This window comes from Bacillus rossius, chromosome 1, assembly GCF_032445375.1.
Source record: "Bacillus rossius redtenbacheri isolate Brsri chromosome 1, Brsri_v3, whole genome shotgun sequence".
NCBI lineage: Eukaryota > Metazoa > Arthropoda > Insecta > Phasmatodea > Bacillidae > Bacillus > Bacillus rossius.
In genome coordinates, this window is record NC_086330.1 from 32,896,637 (window position 1) to 32,923,677 (window position 27,041).

Genomic DNA, 27,041 nt, shown 5'->3' on the forward strand with positions numbered 1-27,041 from the left:
CGTTATGCACAGGTAAGGTATTTTATGGCATTCATGCTGATTGTTTTGGTTGCAGTGGCCTTTTTTTCTCCATCCGAATCTTCTTCTTCTTCAAATATAATATTGTAAGCTGCTCGAGCCATTTGTTTACATACGTTAAGCGAGATTAGCTGCGCAAACTGGAAGAACTTGGCCAGTCAATATAAAATTTCGCTTTACTCTGGAAAATCGAGATTACGCATGTGGTGAAACGCACAATCGACTAAACGAGTTTATATTGTAACTAATCGAGATTAATTTGCCCTTAGGGCCGGTTTCACCAACGTAGTTTAAGCAAATTAATCTCGATTAGTTTCAATATAAACTCGTTTAGTCGATTGTGCGTTTCACCACATGCGTAATCTCGATTTTTCAGAGTAAAGCGAGATTTTATATTAACTGGCCAAGTTCTTCCAGTTTGCGCAGCTAATCTCGCTTAACGTATGTAAACAAATGGCTCGAGCAGCTTACAATGTTATATTTGAAGAAGAAGAATATTCGGATGGAGAAAAAAAAGGCCACTGCAACCAAAACAATCAGCATGAATGCCATAAAATACCTTACCTGTGCATAACGTTTCAATTCGGTTGTCGGCATGTATCTTTCTTGTCAGTTTCTCCCACGACGATTTCAGCTGGTCTGGCATTCGGTGGTATTGATTGCAAATCGAATTGAATTCGGCCGCAATAATCTCCCATTCTTTCGCCTTCTGCTTTGTGTGACAGCATCTGTACGACGATTTTCAATCACAGAGAAGTGTTTCGTTACCTGATCTAATAAAACTGTCTTCTCATGTGGCGAAAGATTTCGACTTCTTTGTCGCTTTTTTTTAATCGCAGCTGAAACTGCACCATTGCCAATCATGTTTTATGCGATATGACAATTTCCACGGTATTACCCTAATTTTTCAAAAAAATAAAAACAAGTTTTTTTTTTTTTAGGTTGATGCGGCCACCATAAATAACGCTCGACCAAAAGCTGCATCTACAAGAGGGGAAAAAAAATAAATACATATTCGGGTATCTCCGACAGATATTAGGGTATATTCGCTAGGTAATGGGTGTTTTTATGTGGAAGGCATTTATAAATCGAGTTTTGGAAATCTCGATTAATTTAAACTTATGTAACGATGGTGAAACACACATCGGAATTAAACTTACGATTATTCTTAATCTAGTTTTGTAAATCTCGTTTTGTAACAAAATTAAACCTGCTTGGTGAAACCGGCCCTTAGTCGAGTAAATTAACTGGATGATCTCGGAGTACAACAATTTGATTGCGCTAAGATACCAAGAAAAGTTCCATGTAATGTTGACGCATTAGCTGAAATGACAAGATTACGTAAAATTTAATGACTAATTTTAAGCTCATTGTAACAATAAATACTTTAATCACGCATATTTAGTATTTTTAATTTGTTTCAATTTCTCATATTCAGTATTTTTTATTTTATTTCGATACTAAAAATAATAAAATTAACTTATATTAAAAAAAAACCTTTTCTCGTTGAATAAACTAAAATTTAAAAAAAATTAAATTTAAGTATTTTGTCCAACAGCCAAATAATGCACCACAACTCAATGCTCTCTTCTTTCATCTTCGTAATGACTATATCCTAAAATTAGTGATATAAATTTTAAGACAAATGATATCATGCACCTCCTGGGCGTAGATCCCCGTCGGGAGGGGGGCTGTAAGTAAGAAGCCCCTCACTAGGGGAGGGTAGCTGCCTGCACTTGCAAAAGCGTGACCGTGAAACGTGTTTGATGTCAAAACTATGTCTTATGGAAAACTTTCTGTATAGTTTAAAGCTTTCTTCTTATTGCATGCATGTTGGCCAAAATATGGGCAGTGTACAGCATACGGGCACCGCATCCAGATATGGCGTGTTGGTAAACCCCACGTGCAAAATTCTTAGGAAACCCCCCCCCCCCTCCCCCCGCCTTCTCTATTAATTTCCGCGGCCCCCCTTGCGAATCCTACAGATTGCGCCCCTGAAACATCCCATTACCTGTTTAAGTTCATTATTGTTATTAAGTTAATATATTAATTTTCTTGATGACTATATCCTAAAATGTTCCAAATGACTATTCTAAATTTTCGTTTTGACTATATCCTAATATTAGTGATAAAATCTATTACAAATAATATTGTTATTACTGATAGAAAATGTAATACATATGATATCAAGTACCCTGCGTTTTTAATTATCCAGAGTTGGGTGCATTATTTGGCTGTTGGACAAAAATTTTAAATTAAAATTTTATTTTTTATTTTTTAGTTCATTCAACAATAAAGGTAGGTTTATAATTATTATTTTTTTAAATATATAAGTTTATTTTTCTGTCTCACTCATACCTACGTGTACAGCGTACACAAAACAATATAAATACCGAAATAATTCAAATAAATGTTTAGTGAAGCAAGTCACCAGTATAGTTAACAAATATGTATGAGTGGCGTTGTGAAGGTGCTGCGCTTCAATTTAAACTTGTGAGAATTCTTCTCGTGTCTAATTATAATTTCCGAGTTTGTATTGTCAGCGTTCCTTAATTCGTGAGAGGTCACACAACACCTTTGTAATATTTTTTGAGCTGCAGTGAATTCTAAGAAATTGCATCTACGATTTGTGTTAACCATTTTCTTTATTTTAAAATTTTCTTTGGCGTTTGTAAATATTTGGTTAGCGATTGAGTTTTGGGGTTTTCTCGGGTAAAACCCTTAGAGTAAACAACTTAAGGGGGATTAATAGGAAAATATTTAATTAGCGTTTGTTAAGATATATAGCTTTAAATGTCAGTAATGGTGCATTTTAAAAGTCTTATAATAGTGAATTTCACAGGAGAAACTATATGTATCAGCCAGTCACTATTAACTCCAGCACTTTCACTAGTATGCTTTAACAAGGCCAAATTTTGAAAGACAAACCATGGAAAATATATGTCATAAAAACGTGTGAAACCAAGATGGCATATTAGGTTCCTGCCCCCCCCCCCCCCCTTTTTTTAAATCAAAAACCTCTTCCCCCCCCCCCCCCATTTTTCTCTTCCTTCATTAGTGGTTGTGGCCTTACTAAGGGGTGGACTATACCGCTATTTTTTTTTTTTTTTTTTAAATAACGTAGACAAGCACTCCTTAGCCCTCGTGGTGTTAGTGAGAGTGGGAAGGTGAGCGGTGAGCCTGGGGCAAGTTTGGGAGGAGGACGACTCCTGGCGCAGCGCCACACTCGCTCACTGTCCGTCTCGTCAGCCCGCCCGCCGCCTGCCGCATTCCCGCGTCCAGCACGCCCGTTCATCCGTCCGTCCGAGATTCCCTTGCGACCGCCTCTCTGCCGCCGTGCGACCTCCCGGCTGCTGTGTGCCTCCCAGAGCGGAGTCTTTCCTGCTGCGCTCCCGCCATCCACACACACCAGACTGTAACCGCCGCCGATTCATCATATTGCCATCCGGGGCAGTAAGCGTGGGCGTGGCCAGAACCCGAAGTTTCTATAACTCGCTAAGTGCATAGTAAATCAGGTGCACCCCACACTGGTGAAGAATCATTTGAATCGACGGCGAGGGTGCGTGTCTTGTGGGATAGGTTTGGCACACGGGCCTGTGTGTGCGCTGGTAGGTTGTGTAATGCTAGAAAAGTTTAAGTGTACCTAATTCGGCGGGGGAGTGAAGCTCCCCACCAGCTAGATCAGCTAACTGGCGTGATGTAGTGTCGTGTCGGTGTGCATTAGAGGCTTGTAGGTGTGCTGAAAGGTCAAGTGACCTAGTTAAACTCGGTTGTGGTGTGTAGTGTAAAGCTGTGCGAGCCGCTCCTACGAACCCCTGGGAACACATAACATGCAAGGGTAGTTAGCCCATTAGTGCACGTAACAGGTAGTTTAGGCCGACACTCGCGCAGACTGTAACCTTCACGACCACCTCTTCGTATAGTCGTCCTGCTGCTGTCCCACCAACCAAGGACACGAAGGACTAACTAATACCAGGAGATAATTTCACTCATTGGTTGATTCAGAATTTCAGGAAGGAAGGAAGGAAGGGAGGGAGGGAGGGAGGGAGGGCATTTGTATACAAAAAATTAATGTATTTCCTAGCCTTTCTTCGGAAACATTTTTTTTTTCAGTGTAAATTCCATCTTATGCATGTGTGTATAACCAAGTCATTTCTTGCATTACAAAAGACATTCTGCATGTGCTTACTAAATGTTTGAGTAGAGAGATATAACTCAAAACTTTCCATGTGCAGTTGAGGAACAAAATTTATTCGTATTACTCGTAATAAAATTAAAATATTTAGGAAATATAAAGTTTCATTCATTCCACCATCTGTAAGTCAATTTTTTTTTTTTACATAATCATTGTTGTTACATACTTATCAGGTAATTTTCCATCAGTATTATGTATTGGAAACATTTATGAACTGTCTATTTTCTTTCATTGTTAAACATAAATGAGCAACTTATAAACCCTTTTATGTAAAGTTCTTTTCACACAAATTGTTATCTTTCTTCGTCCCATTTAGCCCAAACACACTTCGTAAATATTTGTGTAACGAAAGCAAGGTGTGAAGTTTGGAATTCCGTGGTGTGATAAATGCGCACTCGGCGTTATGACTTATAAATATGGACTTTCAAATATTTCTGTTTAATGTAAAAATGTGACTTTTATTTGCTTATGAAAATGTTACATCACATTTTATAAGTTAGGGGTTTTCTTATGTTTCTTCTGTGGCAATGAATACATGTTGTAAAATAAATGCTAGGAATCCTTGTTTTTGACATTTTAGCCAGTGATTTTATTTTCTTTATGTCTACATTAACACAGAATATAATTAATACTAAAGCTTTTTGTGGAAGTTGTGTATATTGATTTAAAATTGTGTGGTTAAAGCTGTTAACATGCAGTTGTGCTCGGCCAGATGGATCCTTGAGTATAATTGTGACAGTGTTATAAAGGTCCTATGTTGATACTTTATTATAGGGTTTAATGTTTAACTTTTTGCTCTTGCATATAATTTTGTTAATTCGTTACTACTAATTCTATCCTATTTTATTCTAATAATTTTCTCCCTTCCCTCATCTTCAGCTTATTTCCCATCAATGTGCTCTATAAAATATTCTTTGGACTTCTTGTACAATTGTGTTGTTAATGCATTTGGTTTCATTGCTTACTATAGGCTCCACCTATCTTTTGTAATAAAATTTTAATTCAACTGTAAACCACACAATTATTTTTCGGGTCCATAACACAGTTTTTTTCCTTTTAATAATTGAGGCACTGACATTTTAAAGGAGGTTAAGTGCCATATTTCATCAGATTGCTATTTCTCCGGTAAAAGATGGATCTACTGAAGATGTGAAAGTGAACATGAACCAAAAGTACAACAAATTTTATCACAATACAACAAAATGAGTCAGTGGTAGTTTATTTATACTTAGTTGGTTTTTTCCCTGAAAGAAAAAAGCATTAATTGCTCTTATATCCTTTTATTTGTTAACGTCTCAATTATGTTGAGGTAATTTTCTCTTTTTTTTCCATTTATTTTTGCATCTTATTTTTTTAAGTTTTGGAGGAATACAAGGGGGAAAGTAACTGGCCATCTGACTCTATCAGAGTTAAGGCATAGTATTTTGTGTCAGTGCTTTGTAAGTTTTCTTGTTTTGCTTCGAGCTAAACAGACCATTATCGTGTCTCTGTTTTATTGGGTTCTTGGTTGAACACAAACTGATTCGGGTGCTGACTGGGATCAAACTGGTCTTTGGGCCGGACACAGTGAGATGTATTTAACCCGCCATCATATCTGTAATCTGGCACCAATAACGCTCCGCTCGCGTTCAGATGTTTCGTGTGTATTCCGGCTTTTGACATTGTTCGCCAGTTCGCACTACTGCGCTGGGCCTGTTTTTAGTTCGCTCAGAGTTCGTCGTTACTGGCAGTTTTCATTTCGTTACAGTGTTTCTAGCAAGTTGCATTGCCGTGATGATATTTGAAGAAGATATCGGAATCACTGACGGAATGCGACACCAGGGACTTTTTTCTTTAAACAGTAACCCTCGTCGGTAATTTTTTTTATTTCCTTAGAGCAGCGTATCACAGCTGTTTTAAATGTTATTTGTACTTTATATTAATCTTCCGTTTAAAACTATACTGTCGTTCGATAATCTGGCAGGGCCGTGGACACGAACATGTTAGAGACCTATCACACTGGTATGTATATGTACAGTAGGTATGTTTTAAATTTGTATGTATTAGGAAGTAAAACATTTCTGTTTTCACAGTTTTCGCGTGATTAGTATTCAATACACATTAATAAAAATGTTAACAGGAAAAGCTCTTCAGTTGAATAGCTGAGACGGGACGATAGAATTGTATCCCTTAGGAAAGGGCACATTTCATACTTTTGGTGGCGGTAGTGTAGCTGGGTAGAAACTGTAAAGGTAGCCTTCCCGATTCCTTGAAATGTTTTGGTTTTAATGCAAATATGCTCTGGAAAGGTATCACATGATTTCATAGTATTTTTAATGTAGCTATACTAAACCAACCAACCGTCCACAATATTTTAAAAAAAAAATTATATTGCTTATGATCTTAACCTATGAATCGTGATTTACGACATGATTCAAAACTACTTCAATGAAATGTAAAAAAAAAAAAATACTTTCTTAATTTGTAAGTTATGTGTTTGATTGGACTATGAAAGAGCAAAATCTTGAAAGGGTACCTTTCCAGTTTATTTTCTGCTGTGTCTCATTGTACAGAAAATCCTGAAAGGTACCCTTTCCGAGGGGATACCTTTCCCGTGCATATTTGCATTAAAACCGAAACAACATTTTAAGAAATCGGAACGGGTACCTTTCCAGTTTCTACCCAGCTACACTACCGCCACCAAAAGTATGAAATGCACCCTTTCCAAGGGGATACAATTCACCCTCCCCCCCCCCCCTTACCACCGGCTGTGTGACTGGTATTTTCCTAACTCATGTTTCTTGCAACCTGGATGAACAGGGCAAGTGAACAGGTTTCTCCGGCTCCGTGCAGACAGTGCTGAACAGTGCTGACAGTGCTGAACAGCGTGCTCGGTGCGGTCTGTTGCAGCCGACCTACCAGAACCAGCGGGTGATCCACGAGACGGTGACCACGACCAAGACGACGTACCCGCAGAGTCCCCCGGCCTCCAGCAAGATGCCGTCGCTCAACAGCAACCTGTTCGAGCTGGACACCTTGCTGCAGGACCTCAGCAACGCCCGCTACTCGGGCTTCTCGGAGCACAGGGGTGAGTCATTCTTCTGGAAGTTGCGCCAACACATACCGGGACCAGTGGCGTAGCCAGGATTTGTGCATGGGGGGTGTTAAGAAGCATGCCTCCCCCCCCCCACCCACGTATTAAAGCGGGGGGTCCGGGGGTCCTTCCCCGGGAAAATTTGGTTTTTAAGGTGGAAAATAGTGCTATTTTTTTTTAGCAATCACTTTACTAAAATTTAAATATTGTAATGGTAAAATTTTTTATTAATTTTTAATATGAAATTTGTTTGAGGGATGAATAAGAAATTTATTTAAAGATTTGTTGCTAAGGGGGGGGGGGGTTGAACCCCTAACCCCCCCCCCCCCTCCTCCCCTGGCTACGCCCCTGACCGGGACTACAAGACCCTAGCTTGCGTGAAATGTAGGTCATACATTTCCAGTCTACGACAACAGGTAGCAGCAGTGTCGAAGGATTGTTAGGTGCATTTCTATTGTTGGGCTGGAACGAAGTGAGTAGCTACAATCGATTGTGACTTAGGCGAACAAATGGTTGATTTGATTACTACGAGATTGCACCATATAGTAGCTGCCTTTATCTTTTGAATTTTAATAACAACTGAAAACACATGCTGGTATGTCAAAGTTAATACAAAACGAAAGTCGAAAATATGACCAGGTTTTGACTTATATATATATATATATATATATATATATATATATATATATATATATAATATTTATTTCATTTTCGTTACGTTATTTTTTCTCACATTTATGAAACCAAATTTTTGTGATACAGCTGCAAAGATGGATTATATTGTTACGGCCTGTGTGGGGAAAACTGGGTTCGTAAGGGATAGTCTTATTAAGTTTTATCAGTTTTATTAATTACTAATATTTACATTACAAATAAATAATTGTACTTAAAAATTTTCCGATCACTAATCACCGGCACTTTAAAATGTTTATTCTCTAGTCACTCAATGTCTATCAGGTTTCGCAGTTCGCATTCTTCACTGGAGCCAGGCTCAAAAGTGGTTCGACCCTTATCTCGCGCCCTCTTCGCCGATGTCGCACATCCTTTCACTCACGGAACTCTCCGAACTCTCGGAACTCGCTCGGAAGCCGTCGTCGCTGCTTATATACTTGTGGCGTCCTTCTCGAGTCGACGAGAGCAGCTGTGACGAGTCGCGTCGTCCCGGGCCGACCCGATGCCCGAAAAGTCCAGAAAGGCGGTGTTTATTCATGCCACTCCGCGCGGCTGCCCGCGGAATTCCCAAGACCGCTTAGCGATAGATAACAGCGCCGAGGAAGGATGAGAAGGGGAGGGGTGGAGAGGTCGAGCCGCGTCAATGCTGGAGGGCCCGCTTTGGTGTGTGGCACGCGTCGCGGCTCTGCTTCCTAGTTCTTAACAATATAACATACATATTTCCTGTACTACACATGCTTATCATTCTGTATCCAACTGCATACTGAGAAAAAAATAAACAAAATACTTTACGAGTGAATATTGACTCAAATTAAAAACATTATTTAGTTAGCTTTGCTGACTTTGTTTACAGTAAATTTTACACTCGCGCATGCGCAGAACACTACAGCCTTCAGACAGTCTGCTCGTAATTTTGGTAAAAAGTCTTCCAATTTTCAATTTTTAAAATGCTGGGAAGGCCTGGGCCCACCCGGCCTTCCCGCTAGAGCCGCCACTGGCGTCGTGTCGAGCCTCATTGTGTGTGTCCGAATAACTGACTTTTTCTTGTGTTTCATGTCTTGCTTAGTTTATAAACCCGGCCTTCCCGCTCTCCGTGCGGTGTTTCCGTGCCATTTTGGATTATTCATAAGGCCCGTTCTACTGTGACACGGAAACGGAAACGGATCACGTAACATTATATTTATTTAACTATCGAGATCACAGCAGGAGCAAAATTTACGTATATAATAAAGATAAATTACACATTTATAATAGAACACTAGATACTCTTGTACTTGAAACAATTTTTAACGTATTTAGAACTTATACAAACATGGCTACCACCGCAGCCAAGTACTTAGCTTCTATTGGTCGCACGGAGCTACGTAAACGGAAGAGCTCAGCATTGCCAAGCTACTCCTTACTGGTTCGTTTTCGTTTCCGTGTCATTCGCATTTCATCAAACCTCGTCTTCTCTAACGTCCCCGATGTCAACAAGACATGAAGCCCTTATTCATATGTTCATTGTCCTATTGACTTTCCGTCAGAGGAACTGATTTTTGCCCAATTAGGCGAGAGTATTGTGTATTTAAGCGTATGTATAGCAGCGCGTTCTGCCTCAGTCAGCTAAAGAACTTGTGTAGGCAAATCTTGTGACAGCATAAGCTTTAGAACTCTTCTGCCGAAAAGTTTGAATTAAATATTTATTTTTTTTTGTGTTACAAGTGGGCTTGTGGTTTGCCTATGGGAATATTTGAATAAAAAAAAATTAGCATCACCAAAATTGTTATTAAATGATGTGGTTATGTTGACCCTTCTTAACTGTTCTGATGAATATAAAAGGTTACCAATCTAAGCGATTTTAATACATGATATGAACTCTAATTTAGTTTAATATATATTTTTGTGGAAATAGTAGATTTATTGTTCAACATTGATGACTATCTCCTCTTTTAGATAGTGAGAAGTGCTATAAAATAAAATTAAATAAATATATTTATTTTATTTTTTTTTTTTTTTAAAAAAAGACAACTAAATAATGTGTAAGTTTTTTATTTCGTACTCTGGACATCCTGTTTGGATATACCTAACATAAAACTCTTTGAATGACTAGGCTGTGTGTTAATGTTAACAGATTCAGGTGTGAGCAATGGAACACTCGGAGGACGACCACCAAGTAGCCAAGAAACAAGAGTTCGGCCTTCAGTGGACAGCTTATTGGATGAGTTGAACACTGCTGTTCCCAATGGGTTAGTAACTGAAGCATGCAAGGGCGGATCCAGAATGTGGGTCAGGGGAGGGCCAGATTAAATTTTCTATTACATTTTTAGTACATTTAGAGATGAAATATTTAGTACATTTTATTTGTGATTCAAAAAGTCTGTCATCTATAGCACTGAAGTAAAATAATAATACTTAAGTAAGTTTGGTGAACTGTGATGATGAATTAGGAGAAATTTTTTTAATTATTCATTGTTTAAGGTGGAAAAGGGGCAATTCTGCTATCCCCTCTCCCCCTCAGAAGTACTTCTGTTTGTACCAGCACACTAAAGTTGTAATTAACATAGACATATTTCATGGCCAATTATTTCTATAAAAGTTTAGATGTTCATGTGAAAATGTAACAGATGTATTCATTTGGATCATTGAGGTATCTTAAAATACTGTGTCAGCAGTGTGTAAAAATTAGTCAATGCTACTTCCCCCCTCCCCCCAAAATTGAGGAATAAAGCAGCCATATTTTAAATATATTTATTCTAAATATTCTATTTTTTTATTTATAATCTTGCTTGCATGTAAGTAACATATGATCGTTTCTATAGAATTTAAGTGAGCTTACTAATAAATGACCCTTTTTTTTCACTAGTTTTGCGGGAACATGATGTCTGCTCCTTGAGTAGGGCAGTCAGCCAGTTCCTACGAGTGCCAGCCGTGGTCCATTCATGTAGACCCTGTCATTGGCGGGAAACTAAATGTGTGGATTTTCATTTCACTGTATTTAGCTTATAGTTAGAGACAAGATTTTTAGATTTTATTTTTACGACAATTTCATTTCTAAACATGATATTTCAGGGTTATTGTTTTATTCATAAAGTAGTGTATTTTTGTAACAATTAATGCACTAAGTTACTTATATCTTAATACTAATTTCACCAAAATAAAGCAATTTTTACAGTAAGAAAATTTGGGATGAGCATATCTGGAGCAGGAATATTCAAAATTAAAATAAATCTGTAAGTGTGTACTATCTGGAAAATGTAAAGATGCCAGGAATGTAAAAATTAGCTACTAATAAGATAAGCAAGTTCACATATAGGAAAAAAAAATTACCAACTTTTTTAATGGGAAAGTTACATTAATTGAATCTAACACATTAAAATTATCATTTTTATGATTTAAGTTCAGTTTTTTGCTTGAGGAGAAAAAAAGAGTCATTATCATGGTTTCACTTGAATTTTGATTTTCTCTTAATTCTCCATATAATGTTGTGCCTACTTGTGTTAAGTCTTGACACTTCAGTAGAATACTTCAACGGGAGGGAAAGGGGGAAAGTTGTCGCGGTGCTGCTGAAGCTTGCCGCACCACGTGGACGGTGTGCGTGTCGCTGTTTGCAGGGACCTGGGCTCCTCGACGGCCGTGTACCAGGAGACACGGACAGAGGTCACGGGGGGCTACCCGGGCCACACCAGCCCCGCGCCCGCGGCGGGAGCCTCCTCCGCCACCAAGGAGCTGGACGATCTGATGGCATCTCTGTCCGACTTCAAGGTTCGCCGTCAGTGTGTTTCACGACCTCTGTTGCGCAGTTGGTTGAAGAGCCAACTTCGTTGCAGGGGGTTCGGGGCTCAAACCCTTGTTAAAGCATGGATGTGTGAGGTGTTTTTTGATTGTAAAATTATGTTTAGCTTTTTCTGTCTTCTCCTTAGTTTACCCTAAAAAGCAAAGGCATTTATTAGTGTAATAAATAAATAATAAAATAGTCTAAAAAGGTGTATAATTTTTTGTTTGAATAAGTCTAAAACAAAAAGAAAATTGAAAATATTTAAAACATTAAAAAAATGATAGTGTTAAAAAAAATTAAATATTTAATAGTTTTTACACCGTCAGGGCAGTAATTGTGATTAGGTCCTCCCCTCCAACCCCCCACTCGCCACATCACCCCACTCCCAATCCGTCACCCAACAGCAATAAACGTACCATATATCTTTTATTTTATCATATATATGTTTCATTTTTGCATCCATGAATATTATTTTTAAAATTTGAAGTTAAACTTTATCAAACTCCTTGTACTTGTCATTGTTTAAGTTTTATTTCACTGTATTTATATAAATAATATTGGTCACTGTTCAAAATTACAATATTGAAAAACTATTTGACCAATTACAGAAACTTAACTTTTTTTACTATTGTATTACCTAATTCATATATGTATTCAAAGTTCAATAAAAATTTGTCTTGACATTGGTGCGCCCTCTTTAACCCGGCGCCCGGGGCAGGCTGCCCCTCCCGGCCCCTCTAGTTACGTTTCTGTGCATCCTCGTTGTGGTTGGAGGCCCAATAGGTACAAGGTCTCAGTCCGGTGGTTGGGAAACACTGACGCTCACACAGAGCAGTGATAGACACTTGCCTCACTGAGGGGGCCTGCTTACTCTTGCAAAATCGTGACTGTGGAACTGGGTTGATAAATGTAAACGTCAAAGCTATGTTTAATGGAAAACTTTCTGTATATTTTAAAAGTTTTCTGCTTACTGCATGCACATAGACAGAAATATGGGCAATGTACAACATACGAGCACCGTATCGGTTAAAACACACGCCCAAAATTTTCGGCCCTCACCAAATTTCGGTTGGCCCTCTTTGCGAATCCTACAGATTTGCCCCCCTGTGTGCCTGCCTTGAAATTATTGCTTAAAGCAAATATTGGTTTGACGGGAACTGCAGTCAGCATGGGTTCCCTATTGGTGATCAAAACAATTCCTTCATGTATTCTTCCCATCCTCCTCTCTGTCACTTTTAAGAACATGATCAGCTATAGTTTTGATAAAATCAAGTAGATTTTCTTGGATAAAATCATGTTATGCACTAAAATGAAATCTGATGACTCAGTGTTAAGATACTCTCGCTAGCTATCTGAAACAATGTGATTAGCTTGTTAAATGTGTTGTGTAGAAGAAAATCCATACCAACCCTGATCGTTAACATTTATTAAAATTTGTTTTAATTGGCAATGTTCATTCCAGCAAATTTTGGTTAATAGTGCCTTTGATTAAAGGGACTTAAAATAAATGCAACACATATTATGAATGTGTTCAGTTCTTTACTTAAATGTTACAATCCGAAGTAATTTTGAAAATTATAAAAACTTTATATTTTTTGTATATTTTGTGCATTATTTTTGAGTTGGAAAGACTGAAACAATTTATTATTTTAATTGATAATGATGGTAAAAAGTGAAAGAATTTGTGCTTTTTAATACTTCAACTGCATTGCAAATTAATAAATTGTTTGCTAGTTGAGAGTTATTGTAGTTTTGTTTTAAGTAAATACTAAAATAAGTAAAGCAACAAAAATCTAATGTGGCACATGGAACCAGTCCTAATATTATTCATACATAAACATGTAATTTTTTGATTTGGATGTTTGTTACTCACTTTTTTCTTTAATTCTGAACCAATTTCGATACAAATTTGATACAGAGATAGCTTGTAAACTGCATTAACTCACGTGCTACATATAATTACGAAATTCCACTTCTAAGGGTGGAGGGAAGATGGGGGAAAATTGGTTTTATAATAAAAAAATTATAGACATAAACATACATTTTCTCTATGACTGCCAAGCAAAAAAGGCTTAGAATTATGCTTTTGTTGCTTCAATAGCTAGCAATGTTGTCAATTTTTAAGCTCAGAACATTGGGATTGCCACATGATTACATGAATAATTATATAGTGTAGCATTCATATATATGTATATAAGTAGGATTACATGCACACAGAGTTTACAGAAACTACATATAGTTGATTTGTGTACAGTTATACCGCATATAATCACTATAAGATTGCCAATATTTTGTATCACAATAATATTTAAATTATTTTTTAAACAGTGTGCAATCATTCTTGTCTATGAAGCTAATTGAAAAGTAAGATATTGGATAAACTGGACTAACATATCCCACAATAATGTGAAAATTCAATGTCTGTATGTTTGTTTCTCAATCATGTCATTACTAATGTAACGATTTTGATGATTTATAGAACAAGTGTACTTACAACCTGTAAAAAAAAGATAGTTCCTTATGAAATAGCCATTAAAAACCATTTATAAATAAAATTCTTTGCAACACAGGTTGCATTTTTGATTATATTTTTAATTTTATATTGAAATATACAAACAAAAATATTTTTTTCCTCTCGCACTGTGTGGTGATGATACTGCAGAATCACTTATTTTCTTAGCATTATAGCTAAATACAAAGCTGAGTGCATCAGTACGTTTTGCGACAAAACTGTAATTGAGCCCATTAATGATTGGTACAGCAACTAGTAGGTCGTGATGAAAAACAAGTACTGGTATAGGTTTTCCAGTATTGTGATTATGCAGTTTAAACTCTTGTATCATACAGTATTTCAATGTATCCAAACATTTAATCAGTTTATTTTTGACAATGTGAAGTGTCTTTTATTAAATGGACACCATAAATTTTGATTTTGTTTTCTTACCATCACAACATACAAAACAGAAAAGGCTTCATTTGCTCTGGGTATTTAAAGTTATTCACTCATTCCATGTTCTCTTTCAGTTTAAGTTGATATCCAAAATCAGGCATTATTTTATATATTTTTCAAACAAAAAATAGATTCTGAAAAAGTAAAATGATTTTATCAGTATTACATTTTACATTTTGTCATTTAGCTAACAAACCCACCTAACTAACCTTTCAGTAAATGTCACTATAAATAGTTTTGTTTCTCTAAGCTAATGTTGTGGCGCATGAAGTTTATGTTCATAGAAAACCACAAGCAGATTTTGTCTTACAAGGTAATCATTCTTTTTCAAAACTTGTTACAGTTGTAGAATATACATATTTAAATTAACTGCACTGTTGAAGGAAATTAAGGTAAGGTATTGCTATGTACATCATTGAGAAGTTTTTGTGTGTTATAATTGTAATAAAAAGTCATAAAAGTTTTCAATGGAAAAAAATATATATAAATACTACACATTATAATTAATTTCATTATAATTTCATGCTTATATTTATTAACATTTACTGCTTGCTCTAAAAATTAGTATTTTTTTTTCTCAAGCAGTTGTCAACTAGAGTAAAATGACAATTAATCAAAAATGGAGTAATATCTACAACCAGGTTAAAATTAGTTTTTATTCATTATTGTTTATAACCTTTTAAATGAATGGACAGTGATGTGTGTGTATATGTATTACTGATATGTTAACTGTCAATCTTTATGGAACTGACCCTGTGCTTGTGTTGGCTCGACCTGGCTGCATGGAGGGGGAAGAGGGGTGGGTACCACATGTGTGGCCGACAAGCGAGAAAGACTTCTGCCCGTCTCGCACGCTCAGGGAGGAGGGAGAAGGTGGTAGGGGGAGGAGAGAGGCAGGGAGGAGAGGCTGCAAGAAGCTGCCGCTCACGCACATGCACACGCACTCCCGGCCCTGTCCTTTCTTGGCCCCTGCCGCCTGCCAGGAGGCTAGAAATAGTTTCCCCTCGGCTTGGGCGGGGCAGTTGGAGGGGAGAGCGAGGGGTGCAAGGGGACGGCAGCCATCACAGCCTCCAGTCTGCTGCGCCGTGCCGCCGAGATCGCCGGACCGCCACTCTGCTCCCTCCGGCACCGTCGTAAGTCGTGCTCCTCGCTCCGCCCCGTGGCAGTGCCAGAGCGGTGAGGGTGGTTCGGAGTCTACCGCAGTCCACGCTGAACCTTGCGAACCAACAGGCAGACTCTGTCCCAGAGCTCACCCAGCGGTGCGCTTGTGTGGTTTCAGATCACCGCCAGCTCCCACCAGCACCAGACGGTCACCGACTCGCCGTACGCCAAGCCCAACAAGGCCACCAAGAGCTCCCCGTCGCCCGTCCTCGCCGCCGCCAAGCAGAACCAACTCGACTCGATGCTCGGGAACCTGCAGGCCGACATGAGCAGGCAGGGCGTGAACACCACGCAGAAGGGCTGCTGCAACGCCTGCGACAAGCCCATCGTGGGCCAGGTGCGCACTCGCTCTTCAAACACGCGCCAGTTTGGCAGAGTAGGCTCCCTTCTTTCGCGGTGATTTCATTCTTGTCCCGAGAAGCAGGTTAGCTCATCAGTAAGTATACGATCCCTCTAGCTCTGAGTGTGAGCGACATAAAGGTAGGAGTAATCGCAATGTGTTTATAGGTGTTACTTTTTTTCCCCTAGTCTTAACTAACATTAAATTTTCATTTAATTGATTCATCGAGGAAAATATGTTGATTTTAGTACATCTAAATTATACTTTTAAATTACGAAGGAAAAAAAAAAGAACCTTTTTCATGGACAAAGTCGTTGAGATGTTTTTGTAAGGTACAGTATTTTCCCTAATAGTTTGAAGTGCTGCCATGGGTCCACAACTGTTGGTTGTCGCACAGAGTGGCTCACCGAGCGCTGTGCCGTGTGTCCAGGTGATCACGGCGCTGGGCAAGACCTGGCACCCAGAGCACTTCACTTGCAACCACTGCAACCAGGAGCTGGGGACGCGCAACTTCTTCGAGCGGGACGGCCACCCGTACTGCGAGCCCGACTACCACAACCTGTTCTCGCCCCGCTGCGCCTACTGCAACGGGCCCATCCTGGACGTAAGGGTCGCGCGTCTCGCCCGTGGGGGTAGAGTGGGGGGGGGGGAGGGGGTGTCTCGCGGGGCGGACCGGCGCCTGACCCTCCGGGCCGACTGTTCCAGAAATGCGTGACGGCCCTGGAGAAGACCTGGCACACCGAGCACTTCTTCTGCGCCCAGTGCGGCAAGCAGTTCGGGGAGGACGGCTTCCACGAGCGCGACGGCAAGCCCTACTGCCGCAACGACTACTTCGACATGTTCGCTCCCAAGTGCGGGGGGTGCAACCGGCCCATCATGGAGAACTACATCTCCGCGCTGAACAGTCAGTGGCATGCTGACTGCTTTGTTTGTCGGGTACGTACTTTTTTTTTTTTTTGAAGGTATTGCTAAAATCCCCATTTTTACACTTTCCACAAACAACAATAAATGTTGCAAACTGCAGAGAATTGATATAAATAAAATATATATAATATCATTATATGGTACCAAACAAAAGATAGGTAATGTTAATTTGGAAAGTGTAAAATATGGATTCTATTGTATCTAATTGGTACAGTAAATACAGCAATGGTTATAAAAATGCTGTTTTTCATTTAGTGAATAATTTACAGGAACCTTTGTTTCTGTGCACAACTGTGTTTTAACGGTGATGTTTTTTCTTCCTTTTTTATTTAAAATGTACACAGGATTGCAAGAAGCCTGTCACAGGAAAGTCATTTTACGCTATGGAGGGCAAGCCAGTGTGCCCAAAATGTGTTGGCGTGGACGAAGAAGACGGTGGTGAAGACTAAACTTGGTGAAACCAAAGTGAAAAAAAAAAATGGATGCTCCCTTCCTAATGACACACAATAATGGCCCAACAAATTCCCCGATGCCCGAATGCCCCGATGCCCAAATGCACCGATGCCCCGATGCCCCGATGCCCCAATGCCCCGATGCCAAAATGCCCCGATGCTCCAGCCATAGACAGCAAGAAATAAATGGAAATGCTCACACCTCTACCAACATGGCAATAAAACTACAAACCAAAAATGTTGCTGGTTTCAAAACATATGTGGCAATATGTTCTCTATGCTTTCCTTACAAGTAAATTCCTCTACTTTTCAACGCAAATATTTCTTCCTTAAATTAAACATGTTTACATCTTTACACACACCAGACAAATGTTATTTGTACTACCCTTTGACTTTCTAGTTTATACTATTACTCTAACATTAGTTACCATAAAACACATTATGTAAAAAGAAAAACAAAAATAATGAGTATGTTGTTAAAATTCCATGTATGTTACATTGATTTGTATGCAATAAAGAATTTTGAAAACAAAAAATAAAAAATAAAAAATAAATAAAATAAAACAAAACAAAAAAAAACTGAAATCAAATGAACAAATGCCAGGCACAATGACTGGTCCGTCATGGGTAGGCAGACAAGGGTGGGGTGGGCGTACTGCATAAATGGTGGTTGCTTCCATAACATTAGATTAGACCATGTTTATGTAACATGGTGACCTTGAACAGAATATATTTATTTATAGTTTTTATATTATCTCTGCCTCATGGCTAATAGCCAGCAAAGTGGTAGTTGATAAACTTTTTACATTTTGTGTAAACTTAATGATTCTAATAATAGGGTGTATGTCTATACCATACGTATTGACTTAATGTTGAACTTTGAAAGTTTTGTGCTTTTAAAAATTTCACGTAAAAAAAATTTTATTGGCTAATAGCTGTGATAGCATATAATAGTTGCAAAACTGCACAGACATTAAATGAAAAACCTTTCAAACTATTCTTCACAGCAATTCCTTTTTTTTTTTTCAAAATTGTTTTAATGGCATTTTAGCAGATACCGTATTGTATATTTATTTTTATATTTGAAAATTAATAGACTTATTAAAAATTATAATGATTTGCAGTACTTAATTTTTTTTTACTTATTTTTTATAAGCATTTTTATTTGCTTGATATTGGCATCAAAGACCTTAGAGGTACATGCGTATAGGTATTTACTTAAACAATTACTGGTCTACACTATTGAGTTAATCCAATCATTAGTTTATATGATGGAATACTAAGTTAAACACTTTGATTATGTAAAAACTATAGTATATATACTAAAAACTGTAGCATTTAATTCAAAAGAATAAATTAGTTAAAAGTCTTGGGCATAGACTTAAATACCATTGTGGTATGTCATTTTACAAATAAATAATGGTTTGAAATTAATTTTTTTTTGATAGCTTTATGGAAAATAATTAAAAATTAAGGTTTTATATACATCAAGTTTTATATATATATATATATATATATATATATATTTATATTTATATATATATATATATATATATATATATAAAGTAAAGATAATTTTATTTATTTTTATTTATTTTTGAAATTTTTAGATTATGCAAAGAAACTAAGTTTTAGTCATCGCATAAACAACGTATTCTAATAAACAACATGTAAAACATAAATATTGAGTAACGACTGCTACAATTTGGCAGGTACTCAAAATTAAAATAATTAATTTTTTCAGACTTACAGTTATTAAATTGACAAGAGTAATAGTATGGATGGGCCAATCAAATCCTTATTATTCGAAAGTCTTTTATTCAAGGAAAAAAATTTGAAGAAAAATATTATATGAAAAAAATAAATTAAAAATTTGAAGAAAAATATTATATGAAAAAAATAAATTAAAAATTTGATACTGGTAATCTCTGAAGGTTACTAGGTCAATTTTTTTTATTCGTGTCTATCCTGATGATGTAATTTTAACATGTAATTATATAAATTAATTTACAGTATGTATTTACTATGTAAATTTCTTTGTAAAACAAACATTTAAAGGGTAGAATATTAGATTACCATAGTTAATAATTTTCATTTATTGTACATTATGTTATTTTTGACACTTGACACCTAGATTCGGATTCGAGAGTTATATTCGAGGTGCTCTCCGAGATTCGAATTTGAGTTGGGGATTTGAGAAAATTAATATTTCACCCATCTCTAGAGACAAGATTTTATGGTTATATTTTTAGACCAATTTCATTTTTTTGAAAGAGGAAATTTGAATGTTATTGGTTTTATTTATTGTGAACTCTATTTATTCATTAAGAGGGCAGATTTTTCAACAAATACAATGCTTAGGTGTTAAATGACACTAACTTCACCAAAACAGTGTAATTTTAACTGATACATAATGCACTTTTACAATATAATAAAATCTAACAAGCATGTTAAAAAAAAAATATACAAAGTTATTTAACTTTTCTATTTTTATAATACATGTTGCAATTTCATGCATTTGAACATGAAATTACATGTACATATTGGTTTGCTGTTTGTGAATACATTTTTCTTATAATTTCATCATATTTAAGATTGATGTATATTAAATCGGTACATACCAATTGGATACATTTAGAAAAAAAAAACCTTTTTACTCTTGTAACTTTTGATTAAAAATTTCAAATGCCAAATATTATGAGATTACAAGCACTTTTTAACAGTTAAAATTTTTTTTTAATTGAAACCCTAATCAACTAAAAGTAATATAAAATTAGAAAGTTTAGAGCATGCCATTAATAAATATTAATTTTTTGTAGTTTTTAACAAACTTTTGCTAACTACATTTTTTAAATTTTTTTATAACCTAAATTTACACAATCACATGTTAGTCATATTTCAATTAGTATTTGGGTATAGTTGATTATTAATGGTGTCCTTAATTATCACAAGCTATATTTTTCATAAATGTACTGTATTAAGTAAACTGAAAATTAGAACCAGTTAGATTTGTCATGTACAAAAACATTATAGTTTTGTATCTCTTATAATTACGAATTCAGTTTCAGTTTAGGTCTTGGTTTAAAAGTAACTGGCATCGGCACATCCTAAACTCTTGTCTCTGCAGGTAATTACTGCCATGAATGCATTACTGGGTTTACCGAGGGAGGTGACCTAATGTTAACATATAGGACCAGCATTCATCCGGACCAGTCAGTCCACCCATCCTGATTTTGTTTTTTCACAGTTTCCCTGACACAGAAATTCTGGAAGGGTTCCTTTACATGGACTATGGCTGACTCCTCTATTATCCCCGACTCTGACTTTCTAATGACTAGAGACAAGATTTTATTGTTTATTCCTACAAACATTTTGTTTTAAAAAAAGAGATTTCAGTGTTATTGGTTTTATTTTTTATGAAAGCTGTTTATTTTAAAAGATAGCATATTACTAAACAAATATGACACGTAAATGTTCCATGATACTAATTTTTGATATTTGATGCACTTTTTTTATAATATTATGATTTGTAATAGGTATTTGGAACATATAAAATAAACATTTTAAAATATTTTTTGCTTAAAATGTGGTGCTAACTTCATGCTGAATAAATTACTTTCAAAGAATTTAATTTTTTAAAGATTACATATTTGTCATTAGTTAAGTTTTGATTAAAAATTACAGTTGGGATTCATAATTTTAATCGCATTTCGGTGCTTTCGGTGTTTTCACTTGAATTTTGGTGTAATGTGACGTATTTACATGTTTTTCTGCGTTATTTAGGTTCTATCGTCATTCAGTTTGTCCCTGCTAATGACCCTTATACTGATGAGTTGTAGAACTAAATAATTAACTATGTATGACAAGGAAAGGTTTCTAATCGAATGCGTTTGGGACTGCGGCCATGTCGCATTAGCGATTTTTCCCAAGTTGTAATAAACTGCTCTGGAGAAAGAATATAATTACTGATAAGCCTTATCATTGAGAACTGTCTGTTATATCATTTTGCATCATTTCTTTAAAAATATTGTTACGAAAATCTAGCAGTAAAATGTAACCTGCTGGAAAATTGAAAACTGTAATGAATTTAAAACCAACAGAACAGTAAACCTTGTCTATCCAGACTAACCAAAGGCAATCCGGGTATTATTGGTAATTAGCAAAAAAAGAAAAAAAATTCTAAAATAAGCAGACTTACAGTTTGTTATGATAAAAAAACTAAGTTTTGTAACAAAATTACCTGGTATACATGCCCTATATTGTTTACAATACATAAAAAAAATAGTTAAAAAAACTTTTTGCATCATGTTTTAAATAATTTGTTCACTTTCTTTTGTTTGGAAGATGTATTGTGTTTGAATGAAGCACTGTGACTCAGAAATGCTTTATCATTAATAGTTCAGTTGGAGTGGTGTCGGGCTGATGCTCTACCCCATGTTGTTTATCAGCTACGGTGCTTTCTTAAACTCTTCAAAAAGCATTTTATTACCATAACTCTACCATCTATGCAGGAACTGTACATTGAATCAAACTAAAAAGGGAATAATATTTGATGTACCAAGTTTCGTCCTTGCTAACTTGGATAAAAGATTTTATGTTAAAATGAAATAAAAAGTCTATAAATCTGGTCTGGATCAATGAGGGACAAATAAACGAGGTTTTACTGTAACTATAAACTCTTAGTGAACTAAAGTGCCGGCAGCACAGTAATGCGAGCTTGCGGCCAAAGTGAACGGCCAGAATTCGTGCAAAATTAAATCTGGAAATGAGCAGCTGGACTGGTGCTGGAGTACAGAATTTGCCGAACCATAGAAGTGTTGTATTAAGACTTTTCACTGTTTCAGGCACCTCCAGCTGTCTTGTGAGGGTTTAGAACTGGCCTGTGTGCAGTAGCCTTTCACGTACGTCCTCAGCAGTGAGGTTGGACTGTTGTTGCAGGACTGCCGGCAGCCCTTCCACGGGGGTTCCTTCTTCGACCATGAGGGCTTGCCGTACTGCGAGACTCACTACCACGCCAAGCGAGGCTCCCTCTGTGCTGGCTGCCACAAGCCAATCACAGGTGAGTTTATGTGTTACAGCCGCTCTGGTCCCTTTATCTTGTCAACATTCAGGTTTATTCCGATTAGGTCTCGTGTGTTGCAGGAACTTTGTTTATTTTTACAAACTTGAATTTTTGTGTTTATTTATATTTTGGAGCATTTTTGTGGTCCGTTTGCAGTGTGACTTTCCTGCTTTCTTCACTGTTCATGTTGCTACATTCTTTAGGACCCTTGAAAGAGTGTGAACATAAAATCAGTTTCGGTTAATAATAGACAAGTTTAACCTTTTGGCTTATACATAAGTAAGTTCTTTTATTTAAACAATATCTCATCAAATTTGCTCAAGTTCTTTATTGTAAATTAAATTTTGTATGTAGTACAGCAGAGGAAAAAAATTATCAATAACTAACCTGTAAGCTTCTAACAACTGAAAAATATACATAGTAAGAAAGTATATAAATTCACTGTAAATATATTTGCCCTGAGAATTGTCAAGGTTTTTATGTGAAGGTACTGAAAAATGCATTAGAAAGTACTGTTCAGACATTATGCCTTGCAAGTACGGTGGAGGCTACATTGAACAATTTTGTGAAAAGTAATTACCCGTAAGAACTTGTTCTTATATGTATATTAACATCCACCCAATGTCTATTTTCATTCACGTAAATGGTTATAGCCTCGTGAAATCTGATTAATCATTTATAAACACCTTGTAATTCAGATGATTAAGCATGAAAGTAAAATTTCAAGGCCGAATTTTAATGCAACAGGATCGTGAAAAATTCTTGTGAAATGTTTCTGATGCGAAAAAGCCAGAGAATAGGTACTTGGCCAAAGGGATATAAAGAGAGCACTATCCTATATACATTGCTGGGCTCGTTTTCGTTCTCTTCTTTGTGCGATGATTTGTCTCGGCCCAAAAAAAAAATCCAACCGAGAGAGATAAATGAATGAAAGAATAAGACAGATTGTGTGTGCATGCGCTTGTTTCAGAAAATAAATATAGGTATCCTATACAGTCAGCTGTGAATGCTTTGAATTTTATATTTGCTACCAGCGCACTCACGTTCCTCCTTGTTGAACCAGCAGCGTAGAGAGCGCTATTGACAGTCCCTTCATTTCCCACATAGATAGCGCTACCTGTTAAGAATTTCATATTTCATTAGATATTTCGCATGTTCCAAATGGCTGAATTGTTTGAAGAATCAGTAAAACACACAGTTTTTTTTATGGTGTAAGTATTTCAACATTGAGTAATATTTATTGTTAATTAATCACTATTAGGAAATTGTTTCCTTCCTCTCGTTCTCTCTCTCTCTCTGCCGTTTTACCCCTTATGATATACGTACAAGTTGAGGTTTGAATTGCCAAAGAAGTTTCTCTTTTATCAAGTGTACTGAGGTACACACATCCTTTTTTTTTAAAGTGTTATGGAGGTTGTTGAAGTTGTTTGTTCAGTTCCCTGAAGAAATGCCTCGGCAGCTGGCAGTGTTCTGCGCGCAAACAGGGCACTCGCTGCAGACCGAACGACCCGTCGTAATGTCCTTGCCGCTGGTTGCAGGCCGCTGCATCACGGCCATGTTCCGCAAGTTCCACCCGGAGCACTTTGTGTGCGCGTTCTGCCTGAAGCAGCTCAACAAGGGCACGTTCAAGGAGCAGAACGACAAGCCCTACTGCCACTCCTGCTTCGACAAGCTGTTCGGCTGATCAGCGCAACAGCTGCACTCTTTCAACCAGCCATACTCTTCATAGGCTCTATTTTTATAGTGGCTTGCAGCGTTCTGCGGCTCCTGAGTGCACATTCTTTTACTTTGCTTACAATTTTACAGTAAACCTATACAAAACTTTGAAATTTCTTTTTGAAATTGTTTGTGTACGTTAATTTTAACTTAACTATTAAGGTGTATTTTTTAAAAAATAAAAGTGGTAATACGTGAACCAGGTGGGTGCTAAAAAGTATGATTTGTGTGTAAAAGAAAAAAAAACATATAATCTCACTCAGATGCACACGAATAATACAATTTTTCTAAGCCTGGTAACATTTTATAATAGGAATATGTGTTTAGAATTTATTCTCTCGCAAATATTATGAATGGTGTTAGTAATAACTAGCAGATGTTTTTATGTTCATTGTGTTGTAAATGCGTATAGCAGCAGTTCAGTAAGTAGTAAACTTACTAATAGCAAGAAGTACAACTACAGAATAAAGGATTTAAGGTTAATGAAATGCCTTTAAGATTCAATTGCATTTAGTAGTTTTTTTTTGTTTGGAATCTATTCTACCTATATAAATATTGTTCACAATATGAAGTAGGTAGCTTTAATTTTTGCTTAATGCAGCATCTTTAACCATTGTTGTTATTTGGTAATTGGTAAATACTAAAAGCACAAAAATATTGCATGTTTTGCCCATCATTGATGTAAAAATTACTTTAAATTTTAGCTCTGGTCCGAGAGAGTGTTCCTATATTACTGCATTAATTATTGTGAAGAAAAGTAAAGTGTGTAATTTTTCCCAAATTTTAAGTACAACACCGGGAATATAAAGAAATATTTTTATATTTTATTATATTAAGCAGTTTTAGTTCTATAACAACTTACATAATTTAGATAAACCGACGGTTACATTAACTCATCTAAACATATATATAAATATATAGAACATTTTAGGAAAATTTTGTATACATATGTATTTGATAGCATGCAAGATAATTTTAATATAGTTTGTGGCTTTCAAAACTAATACAAGTTCATGACCAAACATTTTGGATCCATCCCTAAATACTTTTAAAAATAAATGGCAAATTTTAGAGTTTTGTGATACCGGAACTCTATACATTATAATCAAAATTGAGGGGAAAAAAACTGTTCTAAACTGAAAATGAAACAACTTTTACCAAATTAAACATAACATTATTTTTAACAATACATGTTTGTGACAAAATTGTTCAGTTTTAAATATTGGTCTCGCTGAAGCCATTAATCATATTGTGTGCCATTTCGTCTTCAACTGCGGCAAGTTCTGTATGTATGCCTAAATGTGGTTAAGAATTTGCGACAAGATGCGAGCAGCGAACCTTAGTACGAGGAGGGACACAGAAATAACTGGGGTCATGATGTTGCGCATATGCACTTGTGGCACCAGTTTTCACTGCTAGGGAGTCAGTCTGCCAAGTGGTGGCACCCGAAAATTATGTGTGTGGCTTCTCTGGCAGTTCTATGTGTTTTTAGTGCACTTTTGTTTTTTACTTGGCAGGAACACAGCGGAAACTTCACACTTGCACGTTGTTCGTGAGAATCGGCCATTTTTCCATATAAAAAATGCACTAAAGACACACATACAGAACAGTCAGAGAAACCACATTCATTTTCGGGTGGCACCACTTGGCAGAGGTCCTACAACAGCACTTCAGAGGTGAAAACTGGCGCTACAAGTACATGATGCGCAATGTTAAGATTCCTGTTATTTTTTGGTTCCCCACTCATAAATTGCCTAAACTTGGATGGGCCTACATGTTTTTAGAACTTATTTTGTATTTGTTTATCTTGTGAAAAATTGAGTTTATTACAGTTGTTACACATATAATATTGTGAAGTGTGTTAAGTCTTCCTATCAATACAATCCTGTATCATCTTTTTTAACCTGTGTCTGCATGTACAGTGTGCGTGTGTATTTCTATGAAATGTAGAAGTTGTAAAATATTACTAAGGTGTATTGTTTCAAAATATTGTGTAAAAGTTTTAAACGTGTTGACTAGTAAATTCTAGAGAAGTTACTCTCATTTATAAAAGTCTTTTATTTCACGAGTAAAAAAAAAACCTTTGAACACGACAGTGCATCTATGGTTAGAATTTCTTCGCTGTGAACTATAAAAACCAAATAAATTTTCTCTAACTAAACACTTGAAAATAAAATCAAAACACAGATTACATTAATTTTTAAAAAAACTTGTGTGCCTTTGAAAGTGATGGGAGTTGGGGTTTACAGCATCGTAATGTATGCTTGTGTTTCAATGGGTGCCACTATGTGAAGGCACGTGGATCCAATGGAACCTCACTCTCAAGGCGTGGCATCGAGACTTGACCCCCTAAACAATGCCTTATACAAGAGACCTGGCCTGCTTTTAACATGTTCACCAAAGTGAAACTCAAGCGGATAGAAAGCCTGGTGCACGCTGTTGACTACATGGGCGACCAGATCACATCACGTGGTAGGTTCCTGGTGGATGAACAACAATTGGAAATAACAGCAACACATCTGTTCGCCCAAGTGGTCAGAAGTCTCTGCAGCAGACTCTGCAGATTAACCGTGCCATATTTCACTTTCATAAACCATAAAAACAAAAAATTATTATTTTTTTATTTTTTTATATTTTTGTATGCACACAATGACATCATCATCTGTGTATCATTAAATACAATGCAATTAATTAGAAATATAACGAATTAATAATGGGATG

At 36.5% G+C, this 27,041-nt stretch overlaps 1 protein-coding gene across 9 annotated transcripts in view; it reads left to right on the forward strand.

Moving 5' to 3' along the window:
* LOC134534093 (paxillin-like) overlaps nucleotides 1-26,372 on the forward strand; it is a 243,802-nt gene extending 217,430 nt beyond the window's left edge. For 8 of the 9 annotated variants that reach the window (XM_063372176.1, XM_063372150.1, XM_063372185.1 and 5 more), the window contains 8 exons: nucleotides 7,103-7,280; nucleotides 10,072-10,186; nucleotides 11,552-11,702; nucleotides 15,945-16,163; nucleotides 16,597-16,770; nucleotides 16,872-17,102; nucleotides 22,481-22,601; nucleotides 24,143-26,372. In XM_063372176.1, coding sequence (XP_063228246.1) covers nucleotides 7,103-7,280; nucleotides 10,072-10,186; nucleotides 11,552-11,702; nucleotides 15,945-16,163; nucleotides 16,597-16,770; nucleotides 16,872-17,102; nucleotides 22,481-22,601; nucleotides 24,143-24,288 — 1,335 coding nt within the window. In that variant the 3' untranslated portion in view covers nucleotides 24,289-26,372. Of the gene's footprint in view, nucleotides 1-7,102; nucleotides 7,281-10,071; nucleotides 10,187-11,551; nucleotides 11,703-15,944; nucleotides 16,164-16,596; nucleotides 16,771-16,871; nucleotides 17,103-17,434; nucleotides 18,005-22,480; nucleotides 22,602-24,142 lie in introns of those variants that run through there. The other variant, XM_063372195.1, reaches the window with a different exon arrangement.
* Nucleotides 26,373-27,041: the final 669 nt, after the last annotated feature.